Below are 19,418 nucleotides of genomic sequence, written 5' to 3'. Positions count from 1 at the left end.
CCACCCTTATGGCAGAAAGTGAAGAGGAACTAAAAAGCCTCTTGATGAAAGTGAAAGTGGAGAGTGAAAAAGTTGGCTTAAAGCTCAACATTCAGAAAACAAAGATCATGGCATCTGGTCCCATCACTTCATGGGAAATAGATGGGGAAACAATGGAAACAGTGTCAGACTTTCTTTTTTTGGGCTCCAAAGTCACTGCAGATGGTGATTGCAGCCATGAAATTATAAGACGCTTACTCCTTGGAAGGAAAGTTATGACTAACCTAGATAGCATATTCAAAAGCAGAGACATTACTTTGCCAACAAGGGTCCGTCTAGTCAAGGCTATGGTTTTTCCTGTGGTCATGTATGGATGTGAGAGTTGGACCATGAAGAAGGCTGAGCGCTGAAGAATTGATGCTTTTGAACTGTGGTGTTGGAGAAGACTCTTGAGAGTCCCTTGGACTGCAAGGAGATCCAACCAGTCCATTCTGAAGGAGATCAGCCCTGGGATTTCTTTGGAAGGAATGATGCTAAAGCTGAAACTCCAGTACTTTGGCCACCTCATGTGAAGAGTTGACTCATTGGAAAAGACTCTGATGCTGGGAGGGATTAGGGGCAGGAGGGGAAGGGGACGACAGAGGATGAGATGGCTGGATGGCATCACTGACTTGATGGATATGAGTCTGAGTGAACTCCGGGAGTTGGTGATGGACAGGGAGGCCTGGGGTGCTGCGATTCATGGGGTCACAAAGAGTCGGACACAACTGAGTGACTGAACTGAACTGACTGACTTTAGAAAACACAGATCATATTGGAATGATCTTGTAAAAACTTAAGAGTCTTTTCCAGTGAAGAATACTATTTTATAAGAAAAGGAACAATCAAAAACCAGACATGGAGAAACCTCACCATGAAATACACCTTAGGCTTCAAAAATGATCCAGGTAGCAATTTTTATCTATCTAGTGGAACAAAAACGAACTCTTACAAAACTAAAATTACCCACATTTACATGTGAAGTGTTTCTATACTTGAACTTAAGAACAGGTATTTCTGATCATTTAAAATCTACTTCATATTAAAAAATGAAGTCATCTGATAGTATGCAAAAGCAGCAGTAAGTTTCCAATTTCTCCTGCTACCTCCCTGCAACATCTGCCAGGCCAGAGACAGATTATTAGACTTTATGGAATAGGGTGTGTGGTAAAGCATTAGGTTTCAGAGGTACCTTACGTAAGGCAGAAGAAATGAGGTTATAAGGCAGGAAGAATCATCACAGACAGAAGGCTCACTGTACAGGAGGCCCTGTACTACACACTTTGCATGCGTTACTCTATTAATCGGTGAGGGCAGTACTATTATTATCGCCATTTATGGATGAGGCCCAAGTACAACAGAACCAGATGCCAACCTAGTTCTAACAAGACAATCCGTGTTCTTAACCATTATGCCACTGCACCATTATGTCCACCGTGCAGATGACAGGTTATCTAATCAACTGAATGGTGATAATGATCCTTTGGAAAAGAGAGGTGCAAGTAAGACCTGAATAACTAAGAGCCAGTGACTGGTCAGATTGTACCAACTTCTGGAATCACGTAACTGGGTGAATTAGTCACTAGAGGCTGAGGGGGCAGAGCATGTATCTTTACACAAACTCCCTAAAGCTTTATTGTCTCTGAGCTGGTTCGGACAGGACCTGTTCCATTCTCCTCTGCCTCTGACAAGAAAAACTGGCTGCATTCCTCTAGTTGTTGGGCTTATTTATTCATGGATTCATCTTCCATCATCCACAGAAAAGGTGAAATTTTATTCTTTACTCATATCTGAATATACTTACAGTCTGGATTCTGAGTTCAGTAATACTTCACTTAAATCAAATTTTAATCTGACCATTCCCTTGTGAAATGGAATTCATAAGTGATAGTATATATGGGACTGAAAAAAAAATTTTTTTAAAGAAGCTATATCAGGTTTTCCATTGTTCCTCTCTCACCCCACAGCTCTTGCTGTTTACAGAATTTCATATTTCTGTTTGAATTTACTGTGTCCCTGTCAGATTTCCTACTCATTAGTGCCCTGGGCACACTAGAAGGTGTGATTATTCTTAACCACAGGAACAAAAAAACAAAAACAAAAATAATACAAAACAAACGAGGGAAACTGTCCCAAGGAAATTCTACTAAGTGAATAATGAAACTGAAATAAAATTAAGGCTTGACAGCATTATTTGCTCCTCAGCACTAGATGGCAGTGTTACTAAACCAGTGTACTCTTCTATGTACAGGCCTGGTTATGGATCTGAGCTAATTTTAGACAATCACATGGCTCAACAATATCCAGTTCTCAGTATTCTACAAAGTGCTGTCACTTTGGCCTATAAAATGGAGTCTTTTGGGGTTCATTTTTTCATTTGGGTTTCAAAGTAAATCTGTGAGTCAGATACAGCCAGAATCGTTAATCCCATGATTCAGAAATGAAAGGGAAAGTGACTAGCCCACTGGACATTCATGGCTGATAAGCCAGACCAGAAGGAATCTGCTCCTCCACTTGCTGCTTCTCTTAACACATATTTTTTAAAAATTAAATTTTACATAACACTTTCTCTTTTAATATACGTTTGACCTTCAGGATATTAAATTCAAATACAGTAAAAATGGAGCAAAGAAATGTAGTATACAAAATCTGGTTTAAATAATTTACCACCTGCATCCGTACAAACATTATACATACATCGTTTAGGAATGTAAAGATGCAGATGACACCGCCCTTAATGGCAGAAAGTGAAGAGGAACTAAAAAGCCTCTTGATGAAAGTGAAAATGGAGAGTGAAAAAGTTGGCTTAAAGCTCAACATTCAGAAAATAAAGATCATGGCATCCGGTCCCATCACTTCATGGGAAATAGATGGGGAAACAATGGAAACAGTGTCAGACTTTCTTTTTCTGGGCTCCAAAATCACTGCAGATGGTGACTGCAGCCATGAAATTAAAAGACGCTTACTCCTTGGAAGGAAAGTTATGACCAACCTAGATTGCATATTCAAAAGCAGAGATATTACTTTGCCAACAAAGGTCCGTCTAGTCAAGGCTATGGTTTTTCCTGTGGTCATGTATGGATGTGAGAGTTGGACCGTGAAGAAGGCTGAGAGCCGAAGAATTGATGCTTTTGAACTGTGGTGTTGGAGAAGACTCTTGAGAGTCCCTTGGACTGCAAGGAGATCCAACCAGTCCATTCTGAAGGAGATCAGCCCTGGGATTTCTTTGGAAGGAATGATGCTAAAGCTGAAACTCCAGTACTTTGGCCACGTCATGTGAAGAGTTGACTCATTGGAAAAGACTCTGATGCTGGGAAGGATTAGGGGCAGGAGGGGAAGGGGACGACAGAGGATGAGATGGCTGGATGGCATCACTGACTCGATGGACGTGAGTCTGAGTGAACTCCGGGAGTTGGTGTTGGACAGGGAGGCCTGGGGTGCTGCGATTCATGGGGTCGCAAAGAGTCGGACACAACTGAGCAACTGATCTGATCTGATAGCCTCTTGGGAAACAGTATGGTAGGGCAATTTCTAAACTAAAACTTGCAGTTATGAAATTACCTAACATTTGTACTCTTGGGCATTTAACCCAGAGTAAAGGAAATTTAAATTTGGGCTTCCCTGCTGTCTCAGCAGTAAAGAATCTGCCTTCCAATGCAGGAGACACAGGTTCAATCCCTAGGTCGGGAAGATACCGTGGAGAAGGAAATGGAAACCCACTCTAGTATTCTTGCCTGCGAAATCGCATGGACAGGGGAGCTGGTGGGCCACAGTCCATAGAGTTGGAAAGAGTCGAACACGATTTAGTAACAGAAAGGACAAAGGAACAACAAAGGAAATGTGTATACAAAAATCTGTATACAAATGTTCATGGAAATGTCATTCACAATAGCCCCAAACTGGTAACAACACATCCGTCCTTTAACGAGTGAATGGTTAAAAATGTTAATTCCACTCAGCAGTGAGATTCAGAACTATAATATATGTAACAATTTCAATGAATCTCTTCAATGAGTTATGCTGAGTGAAGAAACATACTCCCAAAAAGTTATATATTGTATGATTCCATTTATAGAAAATTCTTGAAATGACAGTGTTATAAAGCTGGAGACATATCAGTCACTGCTGGGGTTAGGGATGCCAGAGGAAGGCTAGGAGGGTGTGACATATAAGTCAGTGTGATAACAAATGGGCAGTACAAAGGATTCTTGTGGTGATGAAGTCCTCTATCTTGACTGTGGTGGTAGATACACAAGGCTCTACATGAGATAAAACTGCATGGAACTAAACACACACAGATGAGGCTTCCCAGGTGCTGCTGGTGGTAAAGAATCCGCCTGCCAGTGCAGGAGACGCAAGAGACATGGGTTCGATCACTGGGTCGGGAGGGTCCCCTGGAGAAGGGCATTGCCTGGAGAATCCCAAGGACAGAGGAGCCTGGAGGGCTACAGTCCATAGGGCTGCACAGAATTGGATACGACTGAAGCAATTTAGGACGCATGCAAACACACACGTGCATATACTCACAGAAACGAATATGAATACAACAACTGAGGAAACGTGAACAAGATGGGTATGCTGCTGCCGCTAAGTTGCTTTAGTCGTGTCCGACTCTGTGCGACCCCATAGATGGCAACCCACCAGGCTCCACCGTCCCTGGGATTCTCCATGCAAGAACACTGGAGTGGGCTGCCATTTCCTTCTCCAACAAGATGGGTATACTGGGTTAATATTCTGGTTGTGATACTGTACTCTAGTTTTCAAGCTGGTATCAATGGAGTAAACAGGCGAAAGAGACATGGATCTTTCTGTATTATTTCTTATAACTGCATAGGAATCTGTAATGATCTTAAAGAGCTTAAAAACCTATGGCTTTTACTCTTCCTGTATTATTTCTTACAACTGTATATGAATCTGTAATTATCTTAAAATAAAAAGCTTAAAAAACTATGGCTTTCACTTGATATCTGTTCACTTATCAAGTCATCAGTTTCAAGAATTACTTCATAAAAATATAAATAGTAAAATAAAAAGAAATAAAAACAGAACGATTTCATTCAACAAATATTTACAGTGCTGGGTGCTGAGGATACAGTAGCAAACAAGGCAGCCCCCTATGATACTTGGATTTTGGTGGGGAGGAGACAATCACAAAACTTAAAAAAACCACGAACCCTGATAGCTGGAAGAAAATAAAGCACAGTGGAACAGGGGTAGGGAAGGATTGTTATTTAAAATAGGGTGGTGTGAAAGGCCCCCACCTACATGGAAGGCACTAGAATGGGGGCAAGGCACTTCTAGGAGGCAAGTCTTTCAGGCTGTGGGGACCCTGACTGCAAAGGGGACTATAGCTGCAAAGGCCTGTCCTGAGGCAGAGGCAGGACTGACACATCTGTGAAAAGGTAGAGAAGCCTATGAGGCTGGGAACGACGCAGAAAGATGGAAGATGAGGCCAGGGCTAAGGGGGCCAGATCAGAGAGGGCCTTAAGGGTTACTGCTGTGACCCTGGCTTTTATTCGAGTGAGATGAGACACGATTGGAGGAAGGCCACGGTCTAACTTAGGTTAAACCAGGATTACTTTGACCCCTGGGTCAAGAAGAGGAGAGGGAGTGGCTAGGGCAAAAGCTGGGAAACCAGATAGGAGGCTACTGCAAAACCCGGATGAAAGACAGTTACACGGACCAGGGGAAATGACATGAGAGGATGACATCACGCTACTGCCTATATGCACATACTCTGACAGATGATCAACGGCTCAAACTTGTACTGCATCAAAACCCTTACAAAATGCTGACTCTGTGTTAGGTTACTTTGGACAAAGCTAGGGCTTGAGCTGTACAAACCTTATCTTGCAACCCAGATGGTGTCTCTTCTAGCGTCTCAGTGCTTCCCAGATTGGAGATCTGAGTACTTGGCTGCAGCCCAGGGCTGGAGATATTTGAGTCACCCATCTGATTCTTAAATTAAAAGGAAAAGTATATCATGTGAAAAAACTTGCTATTGTTTGGTTTACAAAACAGCATTTAAGGTTACTGTTAACAGAAGTATTATTTTAAAAGTCAAGGATAACCACCCCCGCCAAATGCCAAATGTTTGCTTTGGACCTGCATGTAAATATGGAAATTAACTGGACAATAAAATTTCTAGAAAGCTAAGCACATGATTTTAGACAATAGTGTTCATAACAATTGTTATTTTTATAACCCCTTAAGGACAAGCAAACAGCATTACTATATTATATATTCTTTTCCATTTTTTTTTAAAGTTAATATATGGTAAAATTAACTTTTGAAATGTATCACCAGGCTTCCCTGGTGGCTCATATTGTAAAGAATCTGCCTGTAATGCAGGAGACCCTGGTTTGATCCCTGGGTTGGGAATATCCCTTGGAGAAGGAAATGGCAATCCACTCTAGTATCCTTGCCTGGAGAATTCCACGGACAGAGGAGCCTGGAGGGCTACCATTTCTTTCACTTTCAAAATTAACTTTTGAAATGTATAGTTTTGTGTACCCATTACCACAATCAGGATATCCAATCACCTCCCCAAACTCCCTTGTGCTATCCCAATGCAGTCGTGCCCTCCTTCCACTCCTGGCAACCAGTGACTCTTCTCTGGCGCTAGTTCCGTCTTTTCGAGATTGTCATCTAAATGGAATGCTGGCTTCCTTAGCATAATGCCTTTGAGATTCACCCAAGTTGTTGCACAGATGAATCTGGCAATCTCCCAAGTCTCTACCTAAAGATAAAGGGTCTACTTGGAACCATCTGAGGCAGAGGAGAGCTCATCCAAACACTAAGAAGTGAACTCATGGGCCGCTGCTAAGACTAACAGCATATGATAGATGACAGGCGAGTGCAGACAAGCAACAATACTCCTGTTTAAGGAAGTGCCACCTATTTATGGATGGCTTCAAAAATAGAAAGAACACATTATGAAGGAAATATCAAAGATTTGACTAAATCCCCAAAGGTTTAGTCTTAATCCAACCACAGAAATTTTATTTATTCCATACCATACCAGAAGAATTTTCTTTACAACAGCAATTATTTTCTACCTTTGCAATGTGCATTAACCAGAAATCATGTCAGATTTTTATACTGTTCATGTGACCTAGAGTTCCTCTGCAGCTCTGCACACAGAAACAAGGCTTCAGTTCCTTCTTTTCTCTGGAGATGACTTGCTTCCCAGCCTGAGGAGGAAGGCGGGCCACCTCCTGGAGGGTCTGCTCTAGTGCAGCACCTATACTTTCTGTCCCAAGTGGCACCTTGATCTCGTCCTCACTGGGAATGGGTGACAGAGCTCTCAACTTATTAGCTGTCACCACAACACAGAAAAGTCTCTATAAAAACAGAAGGCATCTATGTAGATAACGCATATCTCATTAAGGGTATGGGAGGGAATTTATGGTAATACATGGTAACTTAAAAGCTCAGAAATGATTCTTGAAATTTATTTACTTCATCCAGTTTCCTAAGAATCAATGAATTCATTATAGAGATGATTGCCTTTCCTGTATTAATTTTCATAGATCCATAAATTCTTTGTAATTCTCTAAGATAGACATTGAGGAATCTGGTAGAACTTGAAACGTCTCATGGGTTCTAATGTACATTTCTTTACCCAGGAAGTGGGACCTTTTATTTTCCAAAATCCTTTTCTCCCGCAGTAATTTTTTAGGAATAGAAAAAGAACACTCTGAATTTTCAGAGGTAAGAAAATCCCCTTCCTTATCTATAAGACATGTTTTCTTTCTGAACTACTTATTCCTGCTGGCCCTGGAGGTGAGCTCCCCAGTCTACCAGACCCGCCACAGGTCTCCTCCCTGCTCTGGTTTTCCTGCTCAGCGCACACAGCCTCACCCTCTCGTACTCATCCTTGGCTCTGCTTAGCATCTCCAGGATGTCGATGGGCCTGTGGTCACTGCAGCCATTGGCCTGGCTGGGACTCTGCTTATCCCGAGCTGCTTGCTGGGACCGCCGTGTCTCCTCTTCTACCACACTAGAGGAAGAGAACCAAGTTTTAGAAAGACCTTTTTTGACACAATATGACCCAAGATTTTGGCGTCCATTTCCAAGGATACTGGAAGACTGCCTCATGGTAACAATGCCTTCCTCACAATACACAGCACAGAGCCTCAGCTACCTCATCCCAGTAAGACATGACTGATTACTTTCACCATCTCACTCACAACAGTATCAACCAATATAGTTCACTGTTAGAAGGCCAAAAATACAGAATTCCTTTCCAGATTTGGTAGAAGTAGATACGTTTAAAATCTACTAAATTACTCATTATTTCTCTCTCTTTCCTACAAGTATCTCAGGATCAGTCAAACTAACTGGTAAAGTAAATCTGAAAATGGACAATGCCACCAAGACAAAGGAAGGCTGTACAGGTGAACAACTTCTACGGAGAGTGTGTATTAATAATGGGGAGCAAGGAAAAAGCTTAGCATCTTGAAAATGAAGATCTTGGTGAATCTTCAAAAATCAGCGATAACTCTACAAGCAAACAAAAGATTTTCCTTGTCTCCTTAAAAAAATCACTAAGTGGGTAACTAAAGTCAGGGTGATTGAGGCAATGCTCTTTATCTTGACTAGTGCTACTTAAGCTAATTTTGCACTTGAAAATATATATTAAAAAAAGCATGAAAAGTCAAGGTCTAAGTCAAGGGTTGCGGTCTGCAAATCTATCTGAGGGGTTTCATTTCTTAGGAACATCCTTTCTCCCTGCCACATCTTAAAGTCTGAAGCAAAATGTGAGAAACTAAAAGTTGGGTGGTGAGCACATAAATGTTTTATTGCTTCTTATATTTTTTTTCAAGCTTGAAATTAATGTAATAAATTTTAATAAGATAACTAATCTTTTTTTCTTTTAAACATCCATTCAGGTTTCAAGTCCAACTGTAATGAACAGGCCTACTTGCCACAGGATAGTATAGGCACAGTCACAGCTTGATAACTGAATTAATTTGAGAACTTTCAGACAGTGAGGATGACAGGCAATAAAATAATTCAGTAGTAAAAGGCTTTTTTTTTTATGGACTACGAGGCATAGAACAGGGTACCCAATGTCAGTTCACTGCTTTAAAACAGCCTGCCTAGGAACTCCTATTAGTGTGTGTGGGATGGTTCTCTTATTTGAAAACATCGGATTAAACAATATTAAACACAGATTTTTTTTAAAACAGCAACATTGTTCTGCGTTTTTAATAAGCTACAATGTATTATGATTCTCCAAGGATGGGTTTAAAGCTTTCCCCAAACTGGGAAGTCCCTGGTGGTCCAGTAGTTAGAACTCCATGCTTTCACTGCCAAGGGCCTGGGGTTCAATCACTGGTGGGGGAACTAAGATCCCACAAACCTAGTGATGCAGCCAAAATCGAAAAAACACTTATTATTTAATACTCAGTTATAGGCCATGCCAACCATCAAGGACTGGCCACACAGCCCGTTTCTACCCACCACCTGCTACACTGTCTGGCTTACCCATGCTAGTATTCACCTCTAGTATTCACCTCTCTCTGACCTGGACTGGATTTGTGATCTTCACTCAAAAGAAAAACATTTCTAATAATCACCACTGTTCATCCACCCAACGGGCTACCTTATAAAGCTCTCCACTGCTGAGAGCAGAAACTGGCTGACAACATGGAAGGCACACCGAGCTCTGGACTCTAAGGCCTCTTCCAATCACACTCTGGGAAGAACAGCCCTGCCCCTCTCCCTTCCTCCCAAACCCAAAGTATGCCCCAAGACATTTGTAAGATCAGGAATAGGGCTCACTTCTATCAGTTCTCCAAATTTTATAGTCTATGTATAGGCAAACATTCAGACTAGGTTTTGTTAAAAACACTTTTTGGCAGACTGAATTTCCTCTTTAGGACAGGCAACATTTTCCAAGTTTAGTGAATTTTCAATTTTGCTACTGATCAAAGAGAATTTCCAGATTTATTTATAGAACAGGTCTAGAAGTTTACCTGTTCTATATACCTTCTTAGTTCTTATTAACAACCTTTTGGAATAAATCAATGTTTTACTTCAAGAATTTTTATTATATTGCAGCTGTCAAAACAGTGGTAGAAAGAACTAGATTTAACAGAATGGGCAGTGGCAGGCACTTTTATTTAGATGCACAATATGTCCCAGAGAATTTTACCTGTCTCTCCAGCTAACAGAGATTATATTCTGAAATACGTAGCGAAAAGAGGCTGTATGCAGGCAAAGTCAGAGCAAAGGAAGACAAAGATAACCTTTTTATCTTTGGTGACCAGAACGCCATTTATCACAAAGTTAATGTGAACATATTTGGTATTCTCTTCAGCCATAAATAGGCCAGACACTTGAAAACTCACTATCAACAGCTTCATGCAGGCATTTGCTAATCACTTTCAATACCATTGCTTCTAGTAAAACAAGCTGAGCGTTTAAGCAAATGCCCCTCTTTTGGGCATCTCTAGTGAAGGAAACCTGAATGTCCTTCTTTTCCCTTTCTGCTTCCTGTTTCTACTTCCTCATCCTATTTTTATGTTCACTACAGTATTTTCAGATAAGCCTTGCTTTATCTTCTGCTTTATCTATGATCTGAAGTCTTGCTTTACGGGTACCGCCTACTGACAGAGAATACAGTTCAAAATGGTTTCCTGCAAATAACTGTTAGAGCTGAAAGAGCCAGGGTCTCTCAATTTGGGCCCCAAAGCTCTCAATCTGCAGGAGAAAGTCTATGTATTAACATACTCCAAAATATAGACATTTAAGAAAAATACTGTCAATTTCAGAATAACCAAAAATCAACAAATCTCTGTCTTCTAAGTTATCAAAAACTGCCTCTGCTGTTCCTTTCAAAAGTACGGATAGTGGTCATTAAATAAACGGCTTTGTAAAAAAGTAGTTTCTATCTTTTTTTTTTAAAGAGAAAAGTTCTAAAAAGAAAAGTCTGGTTGTGGAAAGCCAATGCATTTTCAAATGAATGACACAAGTTCACGTGGAACAATGTCCTTGGGGTCACACCCACAGCAAACAAAGCGGGAAGCAGAAAAAAACCCAACTGAGACACGTTAGCAGTCCTGGACTAAAATGTGGCCTTGGCCATGTGCACTTCTTTTAAAATGCAAATATATCTGGAAATGGGATGTGGGGCCAATTATTTATTTATAGTTTAACAGGATTTAGTTTAATATTAGACAAAAGAAGAAAAAATCAACTGTTTTCTCCCAAACATGTAAAAATTTTGCAGAAGAGCAAAGGGAATTCTGATTTGATGGAGGGGGAAGAGAGGCCAGCATTTCTGAGGAAATCCAGGCAGAAACTGAAAAGGAAAACTTAAATCCACCAGAACTCGTTGCCCACTGCAGCATTCTGTCCAGGGTGTGGTAGTACCTCACGCCCCTCTAACACCTGCGTCTTAGATTCCCAGAAACCATAATGGCAGTACCAGCAATACAGAGGGATGGCTTCTGTGGGCCAGTCTGAGAAAGGACAACGACCATCCCTCAGAACATCAATTCAATGAAAATTAGTTTCCAAATTCCAAGATTCTGATTCACAAAAGCTCTCCTGGGACATAACCCATTAAAGGACTGGGGATTCTAAACCTGGAATCTGTGTCAAAAATAAGTTCTCTTAAAGGAAGTAGCCATGGATGTGTGTGGGAGTTCTTTGTCAGTTACTGAACACAGCTCCACCTGCTACAGTGGAAATCTGGAGAGAACCAGAGTCAGATGCACTGCAAGTGGTGGGCTGTGCTCTGGACACAGAGAATACCCTCCGGAGCGAGGCAGCTGGACGGTTCTAACCACATGCTGAACAGCAAGGCTCTGGTTAAATTAGGATCTGTCTGCAGAACAGAATACAAAGCAGACATAAATACTACAGAAGACTATTTAATGTCCTGGAAAAATGCTGTGGACGTGAAAAGTCCAATGTACAGCGTAATCTTACTTCTGCAAGTGTAAAAAAAAAAAAAGTGTTGCCTGCCATTCTAGCTCAAGAAGGATCAAGCCTATGGGCCACTGCAGTTACCCATAGAGTGTGCAGTGAGAGGAGCTCAGGATGGAGAAAAACAGGAAACATTCTGGGCTCTGGATATCCTGGCCCATAGATAATTAAGATGCATATCCAAGGAATCACTTCACTGACCTCAGATTCTTGCACCTTCCCACATATAGGAAAGCACTAAAATCTTCATCATGAGATGTCTGGTTATTACTAGGAGTAATCTTTTGATACTTGATTATATGTTTTTCTCAGCAAAAAAGTTTACCTATCCTCATTTTATTGGCATTCTCTTCTCTAGCTCCCTTGTCTTTGCTTTTATTTTTTCCAGAAGTATTTTAAAATTCTTGTTACTATTGCAGAGGATCATATTTTAAATTCTTTTTTTCTGATATGACTACACTAAATACCATTTTTTGGTTTGATTAATTTGGTAACAAAGCAGTCTTTAGATGATTCCAATTATGTAAATATTTTTCCTAGATATTCTCCTCTTGGTGGTATTATCTCTTAAATAATTAGATGAGGCTACCTCCCAGGCTATAGGCCTTAATATAGTCACTTAATAAAAATTAGCTCATAACTTTTTTTGTTTTGCATTTTTCTTTCAGTGAAAATAAAAAAAAAGAATAAAAAACAATCACACACATCAACCCAAGGTACATATAAAAAGAGACTGGTGGTAGTTGGATTATTGATAATTTGAGATTTCTTTAAGCTTTTCTGCCTTTTTCAAAACTTTGACAATAAAAGGAAATTAGGGGAAAATAAATGAGTTAGTGGACTCTGGTAACAAAGGGAAGGGGGAAACATTATTTTTTCATCTGCCATATATCACTAATTAAAATCTATGGTGTTACAGAAATACTTACTCGGCCATGAGTTTGGCTATGCGGTGACAGTCGTTCTTGTCATAAAACCAGATACTGTATATTGACACTTGAAAAACAAACAAAAAAAAAGATAAGGAGAAATGAGGTTTCAGTACTTGAGTATATGGCAGTAATATATTATTGCCATAAAATGTCACAGAATTTACCATCAGACCCTCAAACTGTTAACAGTTCCTCTAAAGAAAAAAAAAACCTCCCCACAAAATGTTTAATAAATTAATAAAGTTGGGCCAGGTAAAGTATACAGACAGTTGGTTTTAGACATCATTATCAGATCTCATTGAGTTTAAGATGACACTAAACTATAAGATTCATTATTATTTTATGTATTCAGATCAGATCAGTCGTGTCCGACTCTTTGTGACCCCATGAATCGCAGCACACCAGGCCTCCCTGTCCATCACCAACTCCCAGAGTTCACTGAGACTCACGTCCATCGAGTCAGTGACGCCATCCAGCCATCTCATCCTCTGTCGTTCCCTTCTTCTCCTGCCCCCAATCCCTCCCAGCATCAGAGTCTTTTCCAATGAGTCAACTCTTCGCATGAGGAGCAAGGGAAAAATGCTGCCAATTAAACTAGGAGTTTCGAGGTGGCACATTAGTAAAGACTCTGCCTGCCAATGCAGGAGACACAAGAGAACATCGAACACTAGTGCTGGATCCCTGGGCCAGGAAGATTCCCTGCCTGGAATAGGAAATGGCAACCCATTCCAGTATTTTCGCCTGGAAAATTCCATGGACAGAGGAGTCTGGCAGGCTACAGTCCGTAGGGTTGCAAAGAGTTGGACACGACTCTGCGATTAAGATACACACGACAAACTAAGAAACAACACTGATTGTGTGGAAAGGGTACGGTGTCTACCATTCCAGTAAATAAGGAATGCTGTCCTTCCCTGCTGCAGCGCCCCCACGGTGAGTGCTAGGGGAAATTCAGGATGGAGACAAACAGGAAACTATGTGCTCTGGATACTATGGCCCTCGATGGCTGTATATCTAAGATGCCTACCTAAGGAATAATTTCAATGAGCCCAGTCATCTTCCCGCACAGAAAAAAGCACAAAAATCACTAACCTGAAGTATCTGTTTTTTTTGTGAATAGCAGTAATATTTCGATGTTTGACCACATGTTTTCAGCAAAAACTCCTATACACCCTGGCTCCTCCCTCATCTCTTCACAGCATTCTTCAGAGTTATCTGAGGCTATCCCCTAGGCCTTAGTTCTCAGAAAAGTCTCCGAATAAAATTTAACCTTTAACTTTTAGGTTTTATTTTTCTTCACTTGGTCACTAACTGCAAAATGCCTTCCAAATTGACAGTCAAATGTGGAGAGAAAAATTAGTGAAAATCACATTAAACCACATTCCAAAACCAACCACCAGAATCTTTGAGTCTCTTGAAATTTAAAAATATAAAATTAATACCATGTTACGGTAAAACAAAGCTTTAAAAACAAACACCCACCCCAGAACCTTCTATGATCAACTCTACTCACACTTGAAATGGACGTGCCCAGGTTGAGCTCCATACCACACTTCTTTTCCAATCTTTTATTCCCAATATGGTGATCACGGCTAAGAAAGCTCCCCAAAACAGTGGTAAATAATAAACAACGAGGTCCTACTGTATAGAACTATATTCAATATCCTGAGATAAGCCAGGATATATTAAAAACAATAGGATATGTAAAAAAGAATACAGAAAAGAATGCATATATGTGTATAACTGACTCACTTTGCCAAACAGAAGAAATTAATACAACACTGTAAATCAACTATACTTCAATAAAAACAGAGAAAAACCTGGTGGATGGATAGATTGAACTGTATTATAAAGAATATAAAACTGCTGTAAATACTTCTTGAATATATTTTTACTTTTACTTTTTTATACAATTTTAAAGGTTACTTTCCATTTATAGTTAGTACAATTTTGGCTAGATTGTCTGTGTTTTACATATAAATACTTCTTGCATAAGGAGGACCCTTATTGCCAAGTTCAGGCTTAAATTGAATAAAGTAGGGAAAACCACTAGACCATCAGGTATGACCTAAATCAAATCCCTTATGATTATACAGCGGAATTGAGAAATAGATTTAAGGGACTAGATCTGATAGACAGAGTGCCTGATTAACTATGGATGGAGGTTTGTGACATGGTACAGGAGGCAGGGATCAAGACCATTCCCAAGAAAAAGAAATGCAAAAAAGCAAAATGGCTTTCTGAAGAAGCCTTATAAATAGCTGTGAAAAGAAGAGAAGCGAAAAGCAAAGGAGAAAAGGAAAGATATACCCATTTGAATGCAGAGTTCCAAAGAATAGCCAGGAGAGATAAGAAAGCCTTCCTCAGTGATCAGTGCAGAGAAATAAAAGGAAAACAATAGAATGGTAAAGACTAGAGATCCATTCAAGAAAATTAGAGATACCAAGGGAACATTTCATGCAAAGATAGGCTCATATGGACAGAAATGGTATGGACCTAACAGAAACAGAAGACATTAAGAAGAGGTGGCAAGAATACACAGAAGAACTGTACAAAAAAGATCTTCACGACCCAGATAATCACGATGGTGTGATCACTGACCTAGAGCCAGACATCCTGAAATGTGAAGTCAAGTGGGCCTTAGAAAGCATCACTACGAACAAAGCTAGTGGAGGTGATGGAATTCCAGTTGAGCTCTTTCAAATCCTGAAAGATGAGGCTGTGAAAGTGCTGCACTCAATATGCCAGCAAATTGGAAAACTCAGCAGTGGCCACAGGACTGGAAAAGGTCAGTTTTCATTCCAATCCCAAAGAAAGGCAATGCCAAAGAATGCTCAAACTACCGCACAATCGCACTCATCTCACACGCTAGTAAAGTAATGCTCAAAATTCTCCAAGCCAGGCTTCAGCAATATGTGAACAATGCGTGAACTTCCAGATGTTCAAGCTGGTTTTAGAAAAGGCAGAGGAACCAGAGATCAAATTGCCAACATCCACTGGATCATCAAAAAAGCAAGAGAGTTCCAGAAAAACACCTATTTCTGCTTTATTGACTATGTCAAAGCTTTGAAACTGTGTGGATCACCAGAAACTGGAAAATTCTGAAACAGATAGGAATACCAGACCACCTAACCTGCCTCTTGAGAAATCTGTATGCAGGTCAGGAAGCAACAGTTAGAGCTGGACATGGAACAGACTGGTTCCAAATAGGAAAAGGAGTACGTTAAGGCTGTATATTGTCACCCTGCTTATTTAACTTCTATGCGGAGTACATCATGAGAAACGCTGGGCTGGAAGAAGCACAAGCTGGAATCAAGATGCCGGGAGAAATATCAATAATCTCAGATAAGCAGATGATATCACCCTTATGGCAGAAAGTGAAGAAGAACTCAAGAGCCTCTTGATGAAAGTGAAAGAGGAGAGTGAAAAAGTTGGCTTAAAGCTCAACATTTAGAAAACTAAGATCATGGCATCCAGTCCCATCATTTCATGGCAGACAGATGGGGAAACAGTGTCAGACTTTATTTTCTTGGGCTCCAACATCACTGCAGATAGTGACTGCAGCCATGAAATTAAAAGACGCTTGCTTACTCCTTGGAAGGAAAGTTACGACCAACCTAGATGGCATATTAAAAAGCAGAGACATTACTTTGCTAACAAAGGTCCGTCTAGTCAAGGCTATGGTTTTTCCAGTAGTCGTGTGTGGATGTGAGAGTTGGACTATAAAGAAAGCTGAGTGCTGAAGAATTGATGCTTTTGAACTGTGGTGTTGGAGAAGACTCTTGAGAGTCACCTGGACTGCAAGGAGATCCAACCAGTCCATCCTAAAGGAGCTCAATCCTGGGTGTTCATTGGAAGGACTGATGTTGAAGCTGAAACTCCAATACTTTGGCCACCCGATGTGAAGAGCTGACTCCTTGGAAAAGACCCTGATGCTGGGAAAGATGGAAGGCAGGAGGAGAAGTGGATGACAGAAGATGAGATGGCTGGATGGCATCACCAACTCAATGGACATGAATTTGAATAAACTCAGGGAGTTGGTGATGGACAGGGAGGCCTTGCATGCTGCAGTCTATGGGGTCACAAAGAATCAGACATAACTGAGTGACTGAACTGAACTGAGACCATAATTGAGTGACTGAACTGAACTGAGACCAGAAATACTGAAAACATAAGTCAAAGTAAACACATGGACAGGCATGGCTCATCTCTATCCCAGGCTGCATTCTATTTCATATGGCTCTGGCACAAGAAGGGTAGGTATGCTTTTATTTTTTTAAATTAAACTTTCAGTTTTGAAACAATTGTAACTTCATACATATTGTAAAAAAAGAAACAGAGATGCTGTGTGCCCTTTATTTCTTCCAATGGTAACATTTTGTAAAATTGTAACATAATATCACAGCCAGACTATTGACATGGATACAATCAAGATACAGAACATTCCTATTGCCATAGATATTCCTGTTGCCCTTTTATGGCCACACCCATCTCCCTTGGTACCCCTCCCCCATCTCTGACCTCTGACAAACACCCTGATCTCTGTATTTCATACTATAATGTTGCCAGTTCGAGAAATGTATTACAAATGGAATCACAGAGGATGCAACTTCTTGAGACTGACTTTTCTGACTCAATGTAACTCTCTGGATATTCATCTACAGTTGTTACTTGCATCAAAAGTTTGCTCCTATTTTTTGCTTAGTAGTATTTCTTGGTGTGGATGTACCAGTTTATTTAACCATTTATGCACTGAAGGTCATCTGCAGTGCTTCCACTTTGGGGCTATTATGCATAAGGCTGCTATGTTTGTGTACAGGTTTTTGTGAACCTAAGTTTTCATTTTTCTGGGTTAAATGTCCAAAAGAATAGTTACTGAGTCATAGTAGTTGCATGTTTAAAAAAAAACGGTTACACTGTTTTCCAGTTTTATATTCCTGCCAACAATGGATAAGCCATCTAGTCTCTCCGCTCCTTGCCAGCATTTGCTGCTCTATTTTTAATTTTACGCATTCTGATAGGTGTGTAGTGGTATCTCATGGTGGTTTTAATTTACATTTCCCTAATGACTAATAATACAGAATGTCTTTTCACGTGCTTGTCATCTATATATCCTCTTTAATTAAATGTCTATTCATATCTTTTGCCCCAAAGGATTGTTTTCTAAACTGTTCAGTTGAGAATTCTTCATATATTCAAGAAACCAATTCTTTGTCAGATGTGGTTTGAAAATATTTTCTCTTTTGTCAATAGCAAAGTCCAATTTATGAGTTATGCCTTCTGTGGATTTCAAGTCTAAAAACTCTTTGCTGACCCCTAGTAAATCAGACTGGGGCTCTGAAAAGACTCCATTTATGGCAATTACACACAATCATCTTTCTCTAATATGCCTCTTCTGACCTGGCTAAAGAACACACAAAATACAAGAGACCAAATACAAAAGACACCAATTTTTCTCTAATGGACACAAGGATGATATGCAATACATCAGGCTCAGAGAGGAACATACAACATTTTGAGGGCGCTAAGCAGAGGCATTTAAGTTTTCATAGAGGGGTGTGTAAATCAAACTCTTAGGAAAGAATTCCATATCAATAATCAAAATAAGTCCAAAATAAGAGCTGTCGACTTACTCTGACAAATCTTTACCTAAAGTCCCACTCTCTTTCCTTTGCAGAAATACACTATATTAGATAGAAATAAGATGCACATTTTCCACATTTGTGCATTATCAAATAAACTGCCAAAAAAGAGTCAAACACTTTCAAAGGCATGCTGCAGAAGAAACAGAGATAAGGAAGTCATAATGATAGCTTAATGGGTAAAGGATAAGAGTCACACTCAATTCTGCCAAAAGCAGACATGCAGAGGTTCAGACACGCATCCAAGAATCAGCTCTGTCTGCCAACATATCAGATGATCAGTGCATGCAACTGGCAAGGAGGCCCAGGGAGCTGCCACTGAGCCTGTCACTGTCACTGTGAGCAAAGACAGACAAGTTCACCAGATAGCTAAAACCATGGAAGACCTTGTCTCCACACCAAAGCCAGGTACTCTTCCCTCAAGGGAACTTACACTCTAAGGCCCAACATATTCTGCCAACCATCTGCTTGCTAAAACATCCTGAAATAATTTTCCTTGATTAATTATGCCACAGAGGATTTAGACATTTGGCAATACAGTATAATTTTGCTATGGTAAATAACAATGGCATCATCTTTTGTACGTGGCTTTTCTGAAGATGAAAGCAAACTATTCAGTTACTGGACACCCACCACATATCGTGGCTGTTAACCATTGTCCCAATTAGTCACGCTGTCCCTGAAGAGTTAGCGGGTGTGACAGGACATTTAAAAAACTTTATGTTGTACTTCCATAAAAAATATCAAAATGCAGAAAAGCATATTCAAAATTAACTGTTTCCCTTGCTTCTCAAATGACAGCCCTCTTCTTTTGAACATATGAAAAGTGCAACTGACAAAGATCAAAGTTGTTGGATTATTTAATGCTGAGAAATTTTCAAAAGCTGAA

The 19,418-nt window shown here is 40.2% G+C and overlaps 1 protein-coding gene across 1 annotated transcript in view; it reads right to left on the bottom strand.

Annotated features, from left to right (window-relative positions):
* DCP1A (decapping mRNA 1A) overlaps positions 1–19,418 on the bottom strand; it is a 44,189-nt gene that overhangs the window by 9,933 nt on the left and 14,838 nt on the right. The window contains exons 4-6 of the mRNA XM_010851682.1: positions 12,888–12,954; positions 7,882–8,020; positions 5,863–5,976 (exon numbers count right to left, since the gene is read on the bottom strand). Coding sequence (XP_010849984.1) covers positions 5,863–5,976; positions 7,882–8,020; positions 12,888–12,954 — 320 coding nt within the window. The remainder of the gene's footprint in view (positions 1–5,862; positions 5,977–7,881; positions 8,021–12,887; positions 12,955–19,418) is intronic.

Source organism: Bison bison, unplaced genomic scaffold (genome assembly GCF_000754665.1).
Source record: "Bison bison bison isolate TAMUID 2011002044 unplaced genomic scaffold, Bison_UMD1.0 scf7180017864304, whole genome shotgun sequence".
NCBI classification, from domain to species: domain Eukaryota; kingdom Metazoa; phylum Chordata; class Mammalia; order Artiodactyla; family Bovidae; genus Bison; species Bison bison.
The sequence above is the reverse complement of the archived record's forward strand: the minus strand, read 5'-3'. Positions and strand labels throughout refer to the sequence as shown.